The sequence below is a fragment of the Podarcis cretensis genome, assembly GCF_951804945.1.
Source record: "Podarcis cretensis genome assembly, chromosome: 15".
In the NCBI taxonomy this organism is placed as follows: domain Eukaryota; kingdom Metazoa; phylum Chordata; class Lepidosauria; order Squamata; family Lacertidae; genus Podarcis; species Podarcis cretensis.
The window spans coordinates 5,830,621-5,851,201 of NC_137185.1; the positions used below are offsets into that span (position 1 = coordinate 5,830,621).

Here is a 20,581-nt window from a genome sequence, read left to right on the forward strand (position 1 = left end):
CATTCTCAATAAGGAAGTCCCCAGAAATCTTATTCTCAATAAGATTGCATTCCCACTAGTCCTTAAATTCCCTTGGGGGTTCCTCAGCTGGTGCCTCTCACCTCTCCTTTGCATCCAGCCAGTCCATAAATGTTACCGTGGACTCAAAACCATGCTAGCATATACTGTTTGCATTCACTTGCAGGATTTCCATGCCTCATCTTGGAGAAACATGTGAATTGTGACGATTTCTGCTAATGTTTCCATTTCTGGTGGAATGCTCCAACATCCCTTTCAGCTACTAAGCTATGCTCTCTCCATGACAGGGAACCACAGCACATGCCAGAGCTGGAGCACTGATCTCACTGCAGTGATGGCTGTCGCTTGATGATGCAAGAGGACAGCAAGGCTGTCTGCCAAAACAGCAGTCTAGGCATTGACCTTAACAGTTAGCCTAGGAAAAAAAAGTGTTACCAGTCTATTTACCTACTCTGTAAGTCAGTGCAGCATGATCAGCATCTGAAGTAAAAAGTAACTCCCTTCCAGATTGCAAAAACCACCCTGATCACTTGCCTTACTTGCAAACAGGTAACCAACAAGATGGCTGGGTAAAGTCCTATGTAAGGTGCCATCACGTGGGAAAGCTGAAATGTTTGCAGATAGGAAGGGACAAAGGTTTACACATCCTTAGATTTGTGTTTGTGCTGACAGCCACAGCTGGGCACATGTTACAGGGGGGCTTCTCAAGTGCTGCCGGCTTGTGGAAAGAACGTGGCTCAGTCGGTCGCATTTTGGTTACGGCAAATAAAACACTGGCCTTCTGGTGACTCAGTGGAAGTAGTGCGTTGTGCCAGAAAATCTGGGCTATTCCAAAGTTGACTCGGGATGGAAGATTTACTTTGGACACCGAGCTGTCATCTTAACACTCCGCTTGCAAGACCATGCCATGGGTCTGGCTGCCAGAAAATGAAGTGGCTGCGTTCCACTTGTTAGGAAAACTACATCCCTTTCCAGGACTCAACACCTTATTTGCCACATCTGATCAATCCTGGCTAAGGGATTCTGTTACACACACACACACACACACACACACACACACACACACACACTTTGCGATAGTTCTTGGCTAAAGGGTAAACAAGCTTTTGGGGCCCGTGGATACATTTTGATTTCTGAGTACCACCCCCTCTGGTCTCCTCTCTCCCCCGGATCAGCCCCCAGCCCCACGCCAGAGAGTGAAAAAGAGGAGAGAGAGAGCATACACTTTGCTTTCCCAATGGAGCCATGCAATTAATGGAGGTTGATGCTATCAGTAGGTCCTAGTTATGATGACTATATGCTACCTTCAGGGGAACAGCGGCAGGAGAAGGCTATGGCCCTCACATCCTGTTTGGGAGCTACTGGGAGCATGGGATGCTGGACTAAACAGGTCTTTGATCTGATCCAGAAGGATCTTCTTACGTAGCAGCATGACAGCACAGGAGTACATCTACCTGAACACTCAAGTACCTTCCATTCAACTTCAGTTACAATCACCTTACAAAGCTTGTGAATCTTAGCTTATCTGTCAGAGCAAACCACGGGAATGTGTAGGGTTGGGAGGAAAAAATGTGTACATATACATTTATTTTCCCCCTCCTGGGGCCCCCTGAAACAAAATTCAAGCGTAGCCAGTTCCTCTGGACTGAAAAGTCCAGATTGTGCGATTCTTATCAGATATGTGATTTACTGGCAATGTACAGCACGGGGGGGGGGGTTGAGAGGGAGAAGTGGGGGAGGTTTCTCCTGTTGCGACAATGTTTAAAGTCTGGAGGGGCATGTCATGCGCCACCCATACGGCTCACCACCACCACTCCAGATCACAGCGCCGAGCCAGGGGGTGCCCACTGCCAACACTGTAAATGCTGCCATTAAAATGTTTATTTTAATTCTGACCTCAGAGTCACAGCTAATAAACAAGAAAGGCAGTGGGAAATTGAAAAACAAACTCAATGCAGCTGTCGGACTGGCTGGTTCACAACAGCATTTTAACGGCGTCCTTTAATTTCAGCTTCTATGAATAGATCCCATACACAGCACGTTGCAAACTGAGCAGCCAAGGAAGCCTTGTCTCCTGTCCCCCCACCAACTCACTGGTATGCTGTACATGTCCCGTTTACAGCATTTAAAATAAATAAATAGATAGATAGATCCCTCAATCTTGTCCTCTTGTTTCCAGAAGGGCTGAACTAGCTCATGTTTGAGGAAGCCTTTAGCAAAGTGTCCTATAGCCGACCTGAACTGATTTACCTAACTATGCAGCCATGAGAGTCTTTGTTGGGGAACCACTATGTAGCTCTGCGTAGGGAGGTTTTTAACGCGTGATGTCCTACTGTGGTTTTATAGTTTGCTGGAAGCCGCCCAGAGTGGCTGGGGCAACCCAGTCAGATGGGCAGCAGATAAATAATTATTGTTGTTTAAATTGTTATTATTATGACTATTTTAACTTTGCATGTTAAAACTTTAACTTTGCATGTCATGTGCCCTAGACATGGCGTCACCCCAGGGCATTGTGGGGAGTTAAAATGACAACTCCTGGACCCAGCCACCTTTTCAAAGATGACCCCAGGGCAGGCATCAGTAGTGAGCACTAACTGTACTCTCCAACATTTCACTGAACAAAATAAGGACAGGGAATAGGAATAGCCATTCTCATAGCAAATATAAGAACATAAGGTGGGGAGGCTGTTGTAAAATAATAATAATAATTCATGCTATAGGAAGAGGGGCCTTTTAAGCATACCCCATAATACTTAGGGCATTGGAGGGTGTTCTGTTCACTGCTCAGCAGTCCTCACAACAAACCTTTAAAGTAGGCCAGTGCTAATTATCCCCAGATTGTACTTAAGAAGGCTGAGGGGACAGCAGTTTACCTAAAGCCACTTAGTCTAGAGAAGAGGTTAGACTTGGCAGCTCATGCCCCCCAACGCCCTTCCTTTCCACTCCATCTCTGCATTATCAGGCATGAAAAGTTCTCCTTATATCGATGTTTTATGGACTTCTCCAAAATTCACTAGAATACCTTTTTAACAAGTAGCGCCGCTGCTTTTAAGAGCCCTATTATACAGCCTATGAAAATAGCTTTGCAGGGCCTGTATAATTGCTAACAGTTAAGTGCTAATGGCATTATATAAACAGGCTTCGAAGCGGTCTGTTCATAAATGCTACTCAGGGCAATATAAACCCTACATGAGCCAAGGAATCGGGACAGCAAAGACTTAAAAAAAAAAAAAAAGGCCATGAAGAAAACGACATGGAGGGGGTGATAATCTCTGTTGCATGCATTTCATGAGTCATATCACATGCTATGATTTCCTGCACAGAAACAAACTTTGAAATCCCGCAATACACAGCAGCAACCTTTGTGATGATGTGTGTTGCTGGAACCTATGACATTTCCTCTGGGAAGCCAGTTCCCCACTATCTGTCCAATAACCCCAACTCCCTGGAAGCAAAAATAAGGTTTGGCCCCTCCAGATGCTGCTAAACTCGCAACTCCCATCAGCATGGCCAATGGCCAAGGATGATGGCAGCTGTAGTTCAGCAACAACTGGAGGGCCAGAGGCTCTCCACATACAGCTAAGCTCTCTCTGTGTGCAAGGCTAAGAATCGGTGTGGTACCAGGGAGGCCAAGGCCCCGAGCACACAATTTTGGAGGGGGCGTGAATCAGGTGCCCCAGCGTGGCCCAGCCCAGTGCTCCTCTCTGGCCTCCAAGGGCCACGTTGGCTGGCTGTGGCCCCAGTTTGCTTCAGTGAGAGCGGGGTCACTCCAATGGTGTCAGTGGCGAGGGCTGGGCTGGAGGCCTGGCACATGTGCCCGTCTGGGCTGGGCGCAGGCAACCGATGCTACATCACTGCTGTAACATCAGTAGCCAAGACACCCATCACCATGGTGTACTCTTCGGTTGGAATATTCCAAGTGCAACGTGGCAGTCTCCACTGTAGATGTCAAATATTCTTCATCATTTGGGGGACATCCTACTGCCGCTGCTACTCCACAGTATATGTACAGCATCAGAATGATCAACGTTGCTTGATATATGTAATCTCAATAAAACTTGAAGACAACTGTCTGGTAGGCCAACTGCATTGTCCCCGTAGAGCAAACTGAAGGCGGCAAGATAGGGCCACAGATGTTCCCCACCCTTGGATTAGGTGATGAACCCTAACCTTTGCAGCAGGTACTAATTGATGCCACCTTAGGAAAGCCCTGTCTTACTCAGGAACCTGTGGAACTGTAGGAAAATTCCAAAACAACTCAGGCCCAGCAGACCACATAAAACCGATGTCCTATTAAACCGCTTGTGGTGGAAACAGACAGGACAGACACAATTACTTCAATAACTTTTGCCGTTATTAGCTCAGCAGCTTGCTCAATTCCAACCTAAATTACAAGATGTCTTTTAATAATGTACGCTCAATAATACAGGAGTCGCTTGCCCAGATCCTGGAGACCGGAGGCTAGACAAATCGCCCGTTTAGTCTAGCCTGGCCTAAGATGGAGCAATTGATTCTACTGGATAACAATTTAATCCTTTCCCCTCCTCCTCTTGTTATCAAGATTACACACACTTAGAATTCCTGGCAGAGCGTCATGTACAACATTAAGAGCTTGGAGGCCAATTCATAAACATCTTAATCAACCAGCCTCTTATGGTGTAGGTTCCTCCCGTCTGTGACGACCTCCCAAACTGTAGTCCGAGGCGCCTTTGGTCGAGGAGAACTTGTGGATTTACATTTACAGGTCAGATGTGTTTCTATCAGGGTCACTGTAAGCATCCGTGATGTTTGTAAACTGTTTGGACCTCTTTAAATAAGGGAGATGATTCAAGGCTTAATTCCGCCTAATGAAACTTTTAATAGGGAAAAAAATCCTGTGGTGTTTGGCTGTGGATCTCACATACCAGGGTGCAAACGCACCTTTAGACTCACTGGGTGGCCTCTGGCAAAGTAAAAGTCAGCGGGTGGCAGGATCTGGACCAGCATGGGTTGGAATTGTTGCTGCATTCAAACTGCTGCTGAAATTCCCCAAATGACCCTGGGCCAGGAGCTCTTTCAGCCTAGCTTACATTACAGGGCTATTGGTTTGAATTGCTGCTGCGTTTGAATTGCTGCTGAAACTCCCCGGAAGACCTTGGACCATGAGCTCTTTCAGCCTAGCTTACCTCGCAGGGTCATTCTAAGGACACCGGCATTATTGCTCTAATGTATTTGTAAATTGCAAGGATGGAAGACCTGCAGCTCTCCGAATTATGTTCTCCAGATGTTGCTGGACTCCCAATTCCCACCAGCCCTAGCCAGCACAGCCAATGGTCAAGAATAATGGGTGTTGGAGTCCAACAGCATCTGGAGGGCCAAGTGTAATTTTTTTAAAAAGTGATGAATTATTTGGTAGTGATTACTTTTTTGTAAGCCACCTTGTGCTCTAGAATTGGAGTGGAAGGGCGGGCCCAAAATCACCCCAATGAATTAATTAAATGGGGTCTTCCTGTGTGTGCTGATGTGAGCTCTTGAAGGAAAGGGTAGAGAAAAATAAATTGTTGATCATCTATTTTCTAAAAGTTTGTTTTTAATCCAACACAGCGAAAACAATGCTGGAGGCAGAAGTTATGAGTTACCAGTCTCTGCAGCCACAGCAGGCGCTGTGATTCTCCAGTGGTTTGACTTTACCCCCAGAGGTGCGCTACATTGTCTCCTGAGACAGATGGGTGCCAACAACAATGTTTTAGATTGCAAGCCTGAGGGCAGGGAAGGCCTCATCACAGATAAATATAACAAATGAGAGGGTGCTGATTTTTAACTTCTTTTGCAAAGCTGGTGTACACCTCCTTAGCAAGTCTACATCCCAGTTCGAAAGCTGTGGTAGGCAGAGGCAGGTGCTGGAAATGGGGCACACAAGTGCAGAAGCCCCACACAGAAATACATGGCAATATCTACAAATGCTATGATTAAAACACAGCTTTCCTCACCACTATCTCCTGTCACAAGCAGTAAGAGCAACAGAACTCTGAGCCACACACAGTTATTAAGGAGTTCTGACATAACAGATGGGCTGTCAAGCGTAAGTCCAACTAGCCACTGTAAGCAGGGGAAAGAGAGGACATCCATTCCGTTTTTGTTCTCTGAAATGTGATTTCATCCCAAACCTCTTCAAGGCATTTTAATTCACTTTAAAACTCATTAATTTAGGCAAGCGGAAGCTCTTGATCTTCCACGGACCCTGTTTCACTGACCGCCATGCAGTCAATCAAAAAGTTATTACTCTTGTCGTAGGAAGGATAATAAACAAGTTATGCTGTCGGCTGGACAAGATTACACGGACAGGATGCATTCTACCTGCCCACAAGCCTTATTCAGCTGAAAGTAGGAAGGAGAGGGGCAAAAGTGCTCTCTTTGAGGCTTTAAATATCATTTTCAGATCACTTCTCTCCCCACCCATCACCGGGGGGGGGGCACTAAGAAAGAAGCCCAAGTTACATCTCCAGGTTAAGCATTAAGTGCAAAAGGATAAGTGGTGTCAAATCTATGAGAATATTTGCACAAACCTCAAGAAATAAAATAAGAAAAATCTCTGTGCGTGTGACATCTGTTCCAACTGGAATATAACGGATGAGGAAACCTTTTATTAACCTAACTTTTCAGATACATTAATGCCCATTTCCTACAGATATTGGATGTGATTTCTTGACCCAGTGCAGATATAATGCTTCCAATATCTCAGCATGGTAAGAAGATGGACAGCAGGCTACAAAGTCATGTCTTCCTTCCCCAGTGGCAGATATGGGGAACCATATGCCGTAGGACTCCAGCTTCTGTCAATCCCAGTCAGTCAGGGGCCATGGGAAATGGAGTCAGTAACATCTGGAGGGCTGCTGGTCCCCCATCCCTTACTCATGAACATAGGGAGCCGCCTTATGCAATGGGTTCATTTAGCTCAGGCGTAGGTAAACTCGGCCCTCCAGATGTTTTGAGACTACAACTCCCATCATCCCTAGCTAACAGGACCAGTGGTCAGGGATGATGGGAATTGTAGTCTCAAAACATCCGGAGGGCCAAGTTTGCCTATGCCTGCTCTAGCTCAATGTTGTCCTCACTGACCGGCAGTGATTCTTCTGGGTTTTAGGCAGGGGATATTCCCAGCCCTACCTGGAGGTTCCAGCAACTGAACCTGGGGCCTTCACCATGCAAAGCAGGGACTCTACACCTGAGCTGCAACCCTCCTCAAGGATTATATGTCTGCAACCCCACACCATGCCCATGTCTTTGGCTACTGACAAATGGAAATAGCATCCGACTTCCTTGGACTGGGATTTCCAGCAAGACTGCATTGAGAACCACAGTAACAAAAGGCTACACCCTCACCCCCGTGTTTGTAGCAAGCAGAATATGATGAGACGAAGAGCAAACAAGTCACTTACCACTAGGGTTGAAAGACATGCAGCAGATGGGCTTCTCATGTGCTGGGAAGTGAGCGACAATGCCATCGCTGTCCGAGTCCTCGCTTACCAGCACCTGTGCAGTAACGGAAAGAACAGAAGAAGAGTGGCGTACCTGCATTTTATCCTCTTTACATTCACAGTCCAAGGGTTGTGGCAAAGTTACGTGTGTGTGTGTGTGTGTGTGTGATGCATCTATTTGCATTTCTGATATATTTCAATACAGGCAAGGTATAAATAAAAATAATATGAAAAGCAAAGAATCTCTGAAATAATAATAAAGTAGAAATTTAGAAATAACAGAAAACAGAACACATTCCTTGACTGACTTCCCATCCTCTCCTTCCATGGTTCCTTATATCTCCTCCTTTTCTTGTGTTTTCTTGGTTCAGCCCGTCTATCGCAACTCCTTATTTTAACTCTAGTTATTTCTTACACTGCTGAGAATCTTACCATCCTTCTAGGCTGATCGTCTGCTTATAATACTTTTTCATATACTCAATAAAAAATATCCAGTCCTCCTTATGTCTTTTATCATTTTGATTTCTTATTCTAATGGTCATCCCCCCTACCTCCACATATTCTAACAATTTGATATGCCATTCTTCTTTTGTTGGCACCTTATCTGTTTTCCATTTTTGCGCTAATAACACACGGGCCTCTGCCGTCTTATATTTCCAACAGTTACCCTTTGTTGATTTTGACATTTTTGCTAGTTTGTTTGGCATAAAATACCACCTGTGCATCATCTTCATGAGTTTTCCGCTTAGTGTGTAGCATGCCATAAACATTAAATTTAATTTCCACGGTTGTTCCCATAATGCAAAATCAATGTTTTCTCCCATGTCTCTGGCCCAACTTATCGATGATTTCACCATTTTGTCCTTTGTGTCCCACTCAAGTAATAAATTATACATTTTAGATAATATTTTAACCCTGGAGCCTAAAAACTCTCTTTCAAGCTGCGAGTTTTGTTCCGCAAATCCACATTTTTTAACTAACTTAAATGATGCATTCAACTGATGGTAACTTAACAGATCTGCCACCTGATCCTTTATCTCTCCATACTCTTTCAATTTATATTCCTCCCTGGTGACTGTTAGCAAGTCTCTATAATGTACTCCGATTTGTCTGTGTATAAATTTTTTCCTTGCAAGGGCTTCTGTTGGTGACAACCATATAGGTGTTTTCCTTTCTAATAAGTTTTTGTATTTCTCCCATACCCTATACAGTTTTTTTTCCTAATTATGTGGTTTGAGAAACTCTTATATATCTTGCTCTTCCTGTACCATCAGACAAAGTTACCTGTTTTTATACTGTCATGTTTAGAAGAAACTATACACAGAAAGTAAAGACAGGAAAAAATGGCACGTTCTCCACCAGGTGCAGGGAACTTGAAGCCCTGTAAACATTACTGGGTTACAAGTCCAATCTTCTTTGGCTACTGGCCATCCTGGCTAGCTAGGGCTAATGGGAGATGGAGTCTAGCAACAATTAGCAGGCTGCAGGCTTTGACCTTTCTAGCAAAGGAATCGCTTCCAACCAACCCAGACATCTTCCAATGGAGGCTGAACCATGGCACCAGTTTCCTCCACCCTTTCTCCGTACCATGTAGTTATGAAACCAATAACGCTGGAGAGAAGTGGAGGAAACACACAACAGGGCCACATTGTGTGTTCACATGGCTCCACATTACAGGGAGAGGAGCTAGGAGTCAATATGGTGTTGCTGCTGCTGGATAGTGACAGCCTGCATTGCCTGTTCCTGCTCAAGGATAGCATCTCCAAGCCCACCCAACCCTTGGCACCAATGTGCTCATCCATTTCCCTCTTCCAAATGCTTGTACAATGCTACAAACGTGAACATGCAACATCCTCTGCCTGTGCCAACCATCTAAGGAAGAATAAGTAGCACAGAAACATTTCCCAAGGCAAATGTTTCAGAATAAAACTGGTAGCTCATCCATGGCCATTTGGTGGATAAACTCAACCAGAGATGACATACCTTGTTACTGCTGTGTACTGCAATGCAGCCAGGTAAGAGCCACCTGTGGTGCAAAGCAAGGCAAGGTGAGCAAGCCTCAGGCAATACACAATACACAAGAAAAGTTCAGGCTGGATGCAAAGTCCAGGTTGTGTCCTGGGAAACAGAGCTCTGAAGTTGCTCCAAAAAGGAGAAAGCTAAACCTGAGGCCTTCTGGAGGAGTAAGAGCAGGTGCAGCCTGATTGTTAGCCCCACCTGTGCTGCAAGATGCTATTCTGCTTAAAGAAGCCCAGCCCTCTCTGCTGATCTCCTGCTGTGACACAGCAGAGGAGCCTTGGGTCTTACTGGTACTTCTGCAGTGAAGCCTCCAAGTCAGAGGCAGACAGTGTCACATTCTCAATCTAGGATTGGTGCTGGCCCTGCAGGTTCATCTGACAGTAGAACACCTGGGACTGGCCCTGCACGCCCTTGGCTCTTCTGCTTCAGAGTCCTCGCCCTCATCCCCTGACAATGAGGAATCAAACCCCTGGGTTGTGATTCTATCGTGACTTCTGAGCGCAGAATGGCGTTTTCTTTTGGGATGCTGCACAAAAGGAGGAAGGTAAGTAATAAGGATGGCCCAAGCCATCTGCTCCCTGGTGCGATAGACAAGATGGCATCCTCTCCCTGCTTCCCTGCACAGGGATCAGTGAGACTGGCAGCTGAATTTTACTTCCAACACTGGTGACATGCCGCTGCAGCTGGGGCAGCAGACTAGTTTAGGGAGCTTAGGGCAGACTGTGTGGCTCCGTCCACCAACAGAAATGGCTGAAGGAAATGGCTGCCCCTCAGCAACTGCCACCTGAGGCCACTGTCTTATTTTGCCTAATAGTAGGGCCAGCCTAGGCAGACAGACAGACAGACAGACAGACAGACAGACAGACAGACAGATGTTTCAAGGTATAGCAGCAACTTGATCACAACAAACCAACAGGGGCCAGTTTAGAGCTTGGCATCCTTACCACCCCTACTCCACCCCTTTTCAGTTTTCTCCGGAGGGATGCATTCTCCCCCCCCCCCCCGAAAACCCATTACCCCTTCTCTATGAAAAATGGCATTTAATTAATATTATTTAGTAGAACATCCCTGTTACGCTCTGGACATGAAGGAAACCTATTTGAGAGTGCATCAAGAGAGAAAACACCAGGACACCAAGGGTTGGACTAGATGACCCTTTGGGTCCCTTCCAATTCTAAGGTCCTATGACACCTTCAGGCTTCCATGAACTGTTGGCATAACTGTATCTTTTTGTTTGATTCCAACATTAACAGACAGGACAATATTTGGGGCCTGGATTGAATTAGAGAGGAGAATTCCTTTATTTAATAGACAGCAGCGGGGGCTTCTTAAAGGAAAAAAAATACATATTCTGTCATCGGTGGCACAGATTTGCTGGGATGAGTTTAGTCATAAGCAGATGGGATGAGTTCCCTCCTATGTTTTCACAGGAGAGATATTAGACACCTTGGCTTTGAAGTCCAGACAAGTCCAGACTTTTCATCAGATTTTTGCAACTGTCCATAATGGTCAGTCACAGACTTGCTTGAGAAGAGGAAAAACCATTAAACAGGATCATCAAACCCAAAAAAGGAGACGCAGTGGGCATGATGATATCACAGAAACATCCAATGAAGCTAAAGGCTCAAAGATTCAGGAAAGATGAAAGAAAGTACACCTTCATGTAGCACACAGTTCAGCTCTGGAACATGCTCTTGCAGGAGGCAGTGACTCCCACCAACTCAGAGGGCTTTCAAAGATGATTGGAGAAGTTCATGGGGGGAATAAGGCTATGAATGGCTTCTAGCCATGATGGTTGAGCGCTCCCTCCATAGTCAGTATTGCTTCTGAATACCAGCTGCCAGAAACCAGAGGAGAGGACAGTTGCTCTCCTGCTCAAATCCTGCTTGCAGGTTTCCCACAGGCATCTGGTTGGCCACTGGACTAGACGGGCCATTGGCTATTGGTTAACATGGCCAAGCCATGTTCAAATTCAAAGTTACTGTGCAGCAGTAGATAATCCATATCGAGGTCGCTGGCCTGATTAGACCCAACACACTTGGACAAGACAGTCCTCAAACAGAGACCTTCAAATGTTCTTCGTATCGCATGGACACACAATCCAAGGGACCTTTGGCCCTCCAGATATTGCTGAAGTACCACTCCCATCGGCCCTAGGAAGCATGGACAATGGCTAGGGGTGATGGGAGGTTGTAGTTTGGCAACATCTAGATGACCATGGATTCTCCACAAATGTTCTAGGCCTAACTGTACATTACTTGAACAAATGCATTTCTAAGAACAAGGTGGCTTCTAGAAACTCCAAGAAAGCCCCACAACCATTTCAGGTTCTGTACATTTCCCTCAAGCTCAGATACCAGGCTGTAAAACAACACACACACTCCAAATCCAGAACTCTCTCTCTTAACAAGCCAGCCTTGTAGATGTCAGAAAAGGCAAGTAAATAAGATGATCCTCTGTGGTACAGAGAAGCCGCACTTGGGCTTCTGGAGAGATCAAGCCCTTAACATCCTTCCTTCCCCCACGGCAGCACCACCTTCTTCCGACCCCAAAGCCTTGGCCTGTCGCCGCCATCCCTGAAAGCGCATTAGAAAAACTCTTTCAGAGGCAAGGTTCATAAATCTGACCATTATCCTGCATAACGCACAGGAACGCAATATTTCCTCAGTTATATCTCCTCCGATCAAGAAAAGAGAAGCAAGTAGGCACTCAAGAAATCAACATTAAGTCTCCCTTCTGTCAAGACCCCAAAAATCACCACTTGTCTTGTCAGCTGCTCGACCTCACTTCCCCAAAGAGAGCTGACGATTTTCAAAAGGGAACAGATTCGACCTCAAGGGCTTAAGTGAATACACTCGGCTCCATCAACTGACTGGATTAAAGTTCAACAGAGAGACTGACATTGCTAGACAGTGGAGGACACAGGTGGAACATCCCTTTAAAACAGGAGGACAAATGATTATAAAAGACTAACGTGACCTTCAGGTGTCCTGAGAAAAACCCCAAAGAACTGAACTTGCTTGCAGTAAAGGAGACAGATTTAGAATTGTGGTACAGACACACACATTGCAAGGCATCCTGGTTTTATTCTGTGTGATTTTTGGCCTGCATTGTGCCACAATTAATTTACCTCACATTTTTCTACCTCTTGACCATTCCCGTGTATGTATTTATTTAAGAATTTCTGTGCCACCTTTCAAAACATGAGAGAGTTTTCTCAAGGGGTCTTACATTAAATATATATGAATAGGTAATTAAAATACCAAGAGGTAAAAGATCAGCAAAAATCACCTTGGATCTGCAAACCAATATATACAATCAAATATATAATAATAAAATGCAAATATATATGAGCAGTATTATTTTAATATCCTGACCACCTCTTCACACAAAGACAGATTGAAAAAGGAAAGTCCAAGGCTCATCTAAAAAAAAATGAAGGTGTCAAACATGCCTTTTGAGGGAGGGTGTTCCCAGGGACATGAAGCCAACACTAAAAAGGGCCTATTCTTTAGGCAGGGTCATCTGGCTCAGCTCCTAACTCTGAACAAGATGTTTCTAGGGTGGTGGTGCTGCCCATGGGCTGTTTACTGGCCTGTTCTATATCCTCTCCCCCCCCCCCCGATTGCCTATTGAATGGCAACAACGGACTGGGATTTTCTGATAGACTGGGCCCTAGGTCATATGACTGAGATGAAAATGGTTTGGAATAGATGGAAGTCTGTCTTTGCTCCATCTGCCATGCCCCTGGAACACCCCTTTTTGGAGACCTGCACTGGGGTATCTCAAGCTTATCCGGGGTCAGGGACTGGTGTAACCCTGGCTCAGGTTATGAAAAAACAAGACCCGCCCGATCCAAACTCTCTCACCCCGGGTTTGGATTGTGCTGCCAGTGGGTGTACCACCCTCCCAATGCCCTCCAGACACCCGGCTCCACTTCATCAGCCTCAGTAGATTCTGCAATCCTGAAGTCTACCCACGTTTGTTTGCGGCACGGAACATATTTAATTGGGCATTGAAGTGAAGTAGATGCCTTTCTCCTTCATTTCTGACCTGCCTGAGTGCATTGGATTGCAATGCCTCATTTGATCTGTGTTTGATCTTCTCTTACTGTATGCTGGAGCGGGTTGTGTTGTGTTTGTCTCTCCCCCCCTCCCCCCCGCTTAAATAAAGAGCAAAGGAAGGCAGACTAAACAATTTAGGAACCTAACCCAGGGATTCAAATATCGCATGAACCCTTGTAACCACAGCAGCATCTTCAACCGTATTCATCCATCTAGACGGGTCGGTGTTTGAAATTTCCTACTGCTGAGTTGTGGCCCTTACAGGATTGCTATGTTTCGAGTTCCCATTTATGTTGTTGGCATTGTGTTGCGCACATACTCCTGAAGAGGCAAATGTGTATGTGGATCAACTGAATGAAGCTGAAATAAAAGACAAGACAAAGAGCCGTTCCCCTAGCTTTAATGGTGCCCTTTAAACCAATCTTTAAAGACATCTCTAGCCTGGTAGCCAGAGGCGACAAGAAATTTCATGCAGGTGATTGAGAAGGCTAGGGGAGAAAGGGAGAGAGGACTCCTTAAAAGAAGGCCTGGACTGAAAAACTGCCTTCTGTACAGACCCTATTGGGTGCTGAGATCGGCAGAGTGGGCCCTCTTGCTGGTTCCTCCGCCCTCATAAGGCCAGGGCCTTCTCTGTGGCAGCCCCTAAACTGTGGAGCTCCCTCCTCATAGAGCTGCGTCTGGCACTTTCATTGTACAGCTTCCGGAGAAGGTCAAAGATGCACCACTTTACCCTGGATTTTTGACACTTGAGCTGTATATATATTTTAGGACCCATCTCATTTTTATGATTGCAAATTGTTTTTAATGTTGTGCTTTAATTTTGCAACCCATCCAGGGAACTTAGAATGAAGGATGGGCAATACATAGATAGATAAAAAGTAAGTATTTATCCTTCTGCTTTTTTTGCAGCACCAAATTGTTTTTTTTTTTAATTGCAAAGCCCTCATCTGTCCAATCTGACAGAGCCAATATAATGTCAGCTTCAAATTTTTTAAGATGTTCAGCAGCAATAATGGGTGGAGAAAAAAGAACTCTGAAAGAAAAACAATGAGCACCTCAAAACATTTATAGCTAAGGTCAAACATCAGTAGGGAGAAGGAGGAGGGGGAAGCTAAATGTGATAAATCTGCAACGTTAACAGCTGCTTCCCTTTTAATAGAATCCAGCGTAAACTCAGAGCAGCCTTTGGCTTGGCTCGAGCCATTAATCTGCGACAAAAATGTCTTCTTGAGAAAAAGCAGAGCCCCTTTAATAAAAGTTAAGGCAGACAGTATTGGGTTCAGAGGGAATCCTGTTGCTTTTTTATATATAAAGAGAATTATTCAATAATAAGTGCAGATAGAAAGCACACACAGAAAAAAAAACCAGGGGAAGTCAACACTGAGGGTAGCAGACTGTGTTATCTGCAAAAAGAGAGTTTTGCTGTAAATAAACACTGGCGACAACATGGGCTAATGAAAGTCTACATGGTAGGTTTAAGTTTTATTGTTGGGAGGTCATTTATTTGTTAAGTTCTTGGCCTGGGGCCCATGGATGGCTTTTCTCATAGAGTCTTGATACTTGATAAGCATCTTTCATTGGCCATGGTTTTTTTCCTTTTTTAAAAATCAAATCCTTAAACTGAATGAAAATTAACTTTGCATGTTGCTACTATTGGCCATGCCTCTCTTCCCTTACCAAATTTTATTGTCTTCTATATTACAATACACTAATAAAGGGGTTTGCGGGGCAGTGCGGGGGGGGGGCAGTTGCACAGAAAAGCGTATTCTTTTTTCAACAGCGTATTCTTTGCATAGTTAGAAGCTCTGCTTTCACGCGAAAAGCAAAACTTGGGAGGATGCGAAATAAAGAGGAACCTTCAATGTTTGCTTCTCTGCTTATTAAATCTATATACCACCCTTTCTCCTCAAAGGGTGCCCAAGGCAGCTAGTAACATTAAATTTGATAGGGCCATACTCAAAACAACCGTTAAAGTGATTATTTAAATCTGCAGTGCCCCGAATGTTCCTATCCCCTTCCAGGTGCCTGGACAAATAAATATGTATTTGGATTTTGCCTGGAGGGTAAGTTTATCAATGGCTATGAGCCATCATGGCGATGGTTTACCTCCACTGTTGAAGGCAATATGCCTGTGGATGCCTGTTGTTGGGAAAGTCAGGGGGAGAGGGTTGCTGTTACACTCGGGTCCTGATTGTGGGCTTCCCATTGGGGCACCTGGCTGGCCACTTTGAGAACAGGATGCTGTGCTAAATGGACCACTGGCCTGATCCAACAGGACTCTTACTGCATTCTTAACATGGGCAGGGAAGGGGACTGGCAGAACTCCCCAACAGGAGGGAGTTTGCCCCCCAAAAGGACATCTGTGACTAGGCAACCATTGTCTAACACACTTCTGGAAGGGGGGGGGCTGGATTTTAAACCCTCCGTCATTTTAAAGCACCACGCAGGGCTCTGTGACTTCAAAGCACCCAAACACCAAACACATCACTGTGACATCAGGTGATTGACAGCTGGGCAGTCACAGAGGCCAGAATCTGATAAGGATCTAGTCTGTGGAGCCAAAAAGAGTATCCCAGCCTTAGTCTTTGCAGATTGACAGCAATGCAGATTGGTCTGTTTTAGCTATTGGTGTGTGTAGGGGGGTGAGTTTTGTCAGTATGCTAGTTGAAGTGTCTGCTGCTGGCTGAATTGTCTCCATTTTATGCCAAGTTGGATTTGATAGCTGGATTTTAAATCAATGAACTATTGCCGGTTCAACTTTATTGTTTTATTATTGAATCGTTGGTATGCTATGCTCTTACATTTTATTCCGCTTGATGTGGCATGTCACCTGGAGGATTTTCTTTTTATTAGGCAGCTCAAAATTGGAAATAAATGCATACATAAAAAGAGCTCAAGGTTCAAACTAGGAATCTCAGTGCCCAATGACCTGGCCTAGTGAGTCACATGTGTGGGCTCAGAATTGCTGCCGCCTTCAAGCACACAGGAAGCTGCCTTATACCAAGTGCTACCTTACACCAAGCTTCTAGCCCTCATGGCGGCACAGAGATAGATTCTGAAAGATTGTGGGCAATGCCTTTTGAAACAAAAGCCAGAGGGCTAACAGAGTAAGAATTCCAGTGTTGGTGTGTTGGTTATGGGGTCCTTCATAAGAAGCTAGAAAGCTGTCTTGTTCTGAATCAGACCATTGGCCTATCTAGATCAATACTGTCTACACAGACTGGCAGCAGCTCTGCAAGGTTTCAGGCAGGGGTCTTTCCCAGTCCTACGTAAGCACATCAGGGTTTGAACATGGGCCCTGTTGGAAGTTTGAGAGCAACTCAGCTTGTACAAGAGGGGTTTGTGTGGAGTTAAGACAGATATGGAACCTCCCGATTCCCAGACTATCCCTGTACCTTTATCTCTATGCTGACTTCTCTATCTCTTTGTTATTTAGAAAGATACATCTAAGTTTGCATCCTGTTTATAACTTCCTGCTCCTCACACCTATCTCTCAGACCACAAGATAAAAAGTCATCTTTGAACTACCCTCCAAGAGAACAAAGGAGAAAGATGGCTGCATTGTTCTTCTCTAGACTAGTTAGACTAAAACGAGGAACTTTTTCTACCAGTCATGTATTTCCTACGATAAACTACTTCATTATGTTGGGGTGTGTGTGTGTGTGTGTGTGAGAGAGAGAGAGAGAGAGAGAGAGAGAGAGAGAGAGATTCCAACAGGTAAAGTCTCCTCCTTAACCAAAATTCACAAGACAGGCACTCTTACTCTTCTAAAGTTATCCCAACAGGCCCTTTTGTATTCACTGAGATACAACCCTTCCGCATTGGACCCTGTGATTGGCAGGCAGTGATTCACACAATATGGTAAGCCAAAGGGACTGTGCAAATTTGAAGACTCCCAGAGAGAAGCTTGCAGCTGCTTTGCTGCTCCTTGGTTTTTCTGCTCCCATGCTGTGCAGCGCATTGTCCAAGCCCAGGCTCGAGGTTAAACTCTTTCTCCTTGCTAACCACAAGCTGTAGCCGAGGTTTGCTCTTTGTGGAGCAGAAAAGCAGTCCATGTGGTCCACATCAACCATAGATTGGCTCACCGTGGCATGTGAACAAGGTTCATTACGAAGCTTCTGAACTGGCCACATGAATACCAGGACCTTGGCCTTCTGGTCAACAGGACAGCACCATCCAATCACTGCAACATCAATTTCTGTGCTCTGCTCTGCACTGAGTAACAGTGCGTTCCTCTGCCTTAAATTTCAGTCAGTGACAGGTGGCAGAGGGGATGGCTTGTAGAATACACCCTCCAGGCCTGGGTTCGAGTACCTAGCCTTAGCAAGTGTAGGTCTATGCATGCTTTGATTTACTGGATCAAGGCAGACTTCCCCAACTTGGTGCTCTCCAGAAATTTTTGACTATTAGCCCCCATCAGCCCTGAAGACTCTGTTGGCTGTGACTTATGGGAGTCATAGTCCAAAACATCTGGAGAGCACTAAGTTGGGGGAGGCTGAGTTAGGGCAACTATTGCAATAAAAAAATATTGCTCCTTTTTCTTTCTGTTACCATGCATTCTCCATCAGCTATACAAGACATTTAGCAGGATTAAAGTGAGGTCCAAAACTGCAAGGCTTTTGAGAAAGGTCATTATTTCAGACCAACTCTGGGTGGTCCCACCCAATGAATTAATTAAGTCAAAAATCAAAAGGTCAAAAGAAAACATCAGTCCAGCCACTAAAAGTTTATGCGTTTAATTTCAATTAGGGGAAGGGGGGCAGAAAAAGAGGAAATCTGTATATCTTTGTTTTCACTCATTTCAACTAATTGATGGCTCCAAAGAAACGACCATTACATCTAACTGAAAAGTTTGCTAACACTTCATTAAAAGGAAGTTTAAACAAGCTCACAAACCTTGTTAATGTATTTGGGTTGACCACAAAGTTGTTTGGGCTTCTCGGTAATTATTTTTATTCAGCTTTCAAATATAAACACAACAGCCAAGTCCAATAATTCAACTATATATATATATATATATATATATATATATAACCTGATGCTACAGTTCTGTTTCAAAAACTACCACTGTTGGGGGCTGACTACGTAAACTGCTACCACAAGCAATTTTTCACAAAAAGGTGTCTGTGCTGAGAAAAGTTCACTAAAATATTTTCCGTCCAACAGGTTCCGCAGCCTGAAGAGAAAAGCAAACCTTTATTCTCCCATATACTGTATGGTCTCTAAGTAAGCTTTTCAGAGTACACAAGTCACAAGAACTGGGTTCAAATCTCAGATATGCAGGGTCATTTTCCAAGTAACCTAAATCTCTCTGAACTTGCTCTTCCAGAACTGTTGTGAGAACAAGAGGGGAAAGTCCACGACTGTGCGTACCACACCGCACATTTAAAGCACATGACTTCCCCCAAATAATCATGGGAACTGCCGTTTGCTATGTGTGCTGGGAATTGAAGCTCTGTGGGCGAGTAAACTGCAGCTCCCAGGATTCTTTGGGGAAAGCTGTGTGCTGTAGAATGTATGGTGTGCATGCAGCCACTCTCCTGGTAACCAGAGGTGAGAAGGAATTGCATGCAGATTCCCTCCAGTACTGGGGGCAGGAACCCTCTGAATGCCAGCTGATGAGAATCACAAGTGGACAACAGGCTGTTGCACTCAAGCCCTGCTGATGGGCTTTCCATTCTGGCTGGCCATTGTGAGAACAGGATGCTAGACTAGATGGGCCTCTGGCCTGATCCAGCAGTCAGGCTCCTTTTAGGTTCTTATGGACTCTATTATATTGGCCCGTCATAAGCCGCTGGCCACACGGGAGACATGACAACAGGCTGGTGAGAGACCTGAGGGACTGAGAAAGCAAAAACTGCAGGCAAAATACCTTTTCCTTTTATGAAAATCATTCTGCAAAACACTGAGGCCCACCCTCACCACTGGAAAAGTTCTAAATTGTTAATTCCAACAGTGTTTCAAGATCCCCAGGCTCAAAAGAACAAGGGCTGGCATGTTATTCCTGGCTTGGAATAGTCCAAATACAGAGCCTGTAGTTATTCTGTGATACTTCAGGGGCGTCAGACAAAAAAACCCAAAAACCCGGAACCCTCAACTTAGCAATAATGCCTTACTTATATTTCACCATGTACTTGAATAACTCAAGCGCTTTTCTTTTTACACCTATACACAACACTCACACACTACAAAACCCCCAAAGTTTTTCACCAAATCCATTAAGCAGGCTGGCTCACGATTGCTATAAAGATCAGAGGCCAAGTTCATTACAGACAAAAATCCTCTAAATCATATATAAGGCAACTTAAAAACCTAAGATAAATCATTTTATTACTAAAGCTATTGCTGGAGGAGTCTGGGAGCAGACACTGAACGTCAGAAATAATGACTGCATTAAAAAAGGCTTCATGAGAAATTTATGAAGTAGAATTTCTTTCTGCCTTCTCCGCTCCCCCACCCCACCCCTGGCCCATTCTCCTGGCACTGTAGGAAAAGCCAAGAAAATATTTTCCAGGAAAGCATAATAAACTCTGAATGGATCAACAACCTTATACTGAGATAATTGAACCTTATAAAAACTTAAAATGAAATATTTGGGGTTTCCCCCACCACCTTTTGGGTTTCGTGTTATTTTGCATTTAAGTAGGTCCTTGGAGGTCAAACGAAGAAAGTATTTCTTTGAACCGGTTTCTCAAGGAACAGGCTCCAAGCAACACGTTTGAAGCTGGAAAAACAATTGTTATTTTAGAAAAATTAGGGTGTGTGGGAAAGAGAAGGACTATCGGCATAGTGAGTCGAACACAATATGGTTTAAACTGAAGTGCAGGAGACCCAGATTTGTTCTGTGCACCAGTGTGGTTAAGTAGAGTAGCACTCCCCCAACACCATTCCTTTCCGTTGTTGCTTGATCACAATTGCCATCATCCTTGGCCATGAGGCTGGTGGAAGTTAGAGTCCCAACAGCATCTGGTGGGCACTAGGTTGGGGAAAAATGGGTTAGAGTATTGACCTAGACCAAGGAGA

At 44.7% G+C, this 20,581-nt stretch overlaps 1 protein-coding gene across 4 annotated transcripts in view; it reads right to left on the reverse strand.

The window, feature by feature from the left end:
- BCAS3 (BCAS3 microtubule associated cell migration factor) overlaps positions 1 to 20,581 on the reverse strand; it is a 467,999-nt gene that overhangs the window by 363,633 nt on the left and 83,785 nt on the right. For all 4 annotated transcript variants that reach the window (XM_079955512.1, XM_079955511.1, XM_079955513.1 and 1 more), the window contains exon 13: positions 7,437 to 7,530. In XM_079955512.1, coding sequence (XP_079811638.1) covers positions 7,437 to 7,530 — 94 coding nt within the window. The remainder of the gene's footprint in view (positions 1 to 7,436; positions 7,531 to 20,581) is intronic.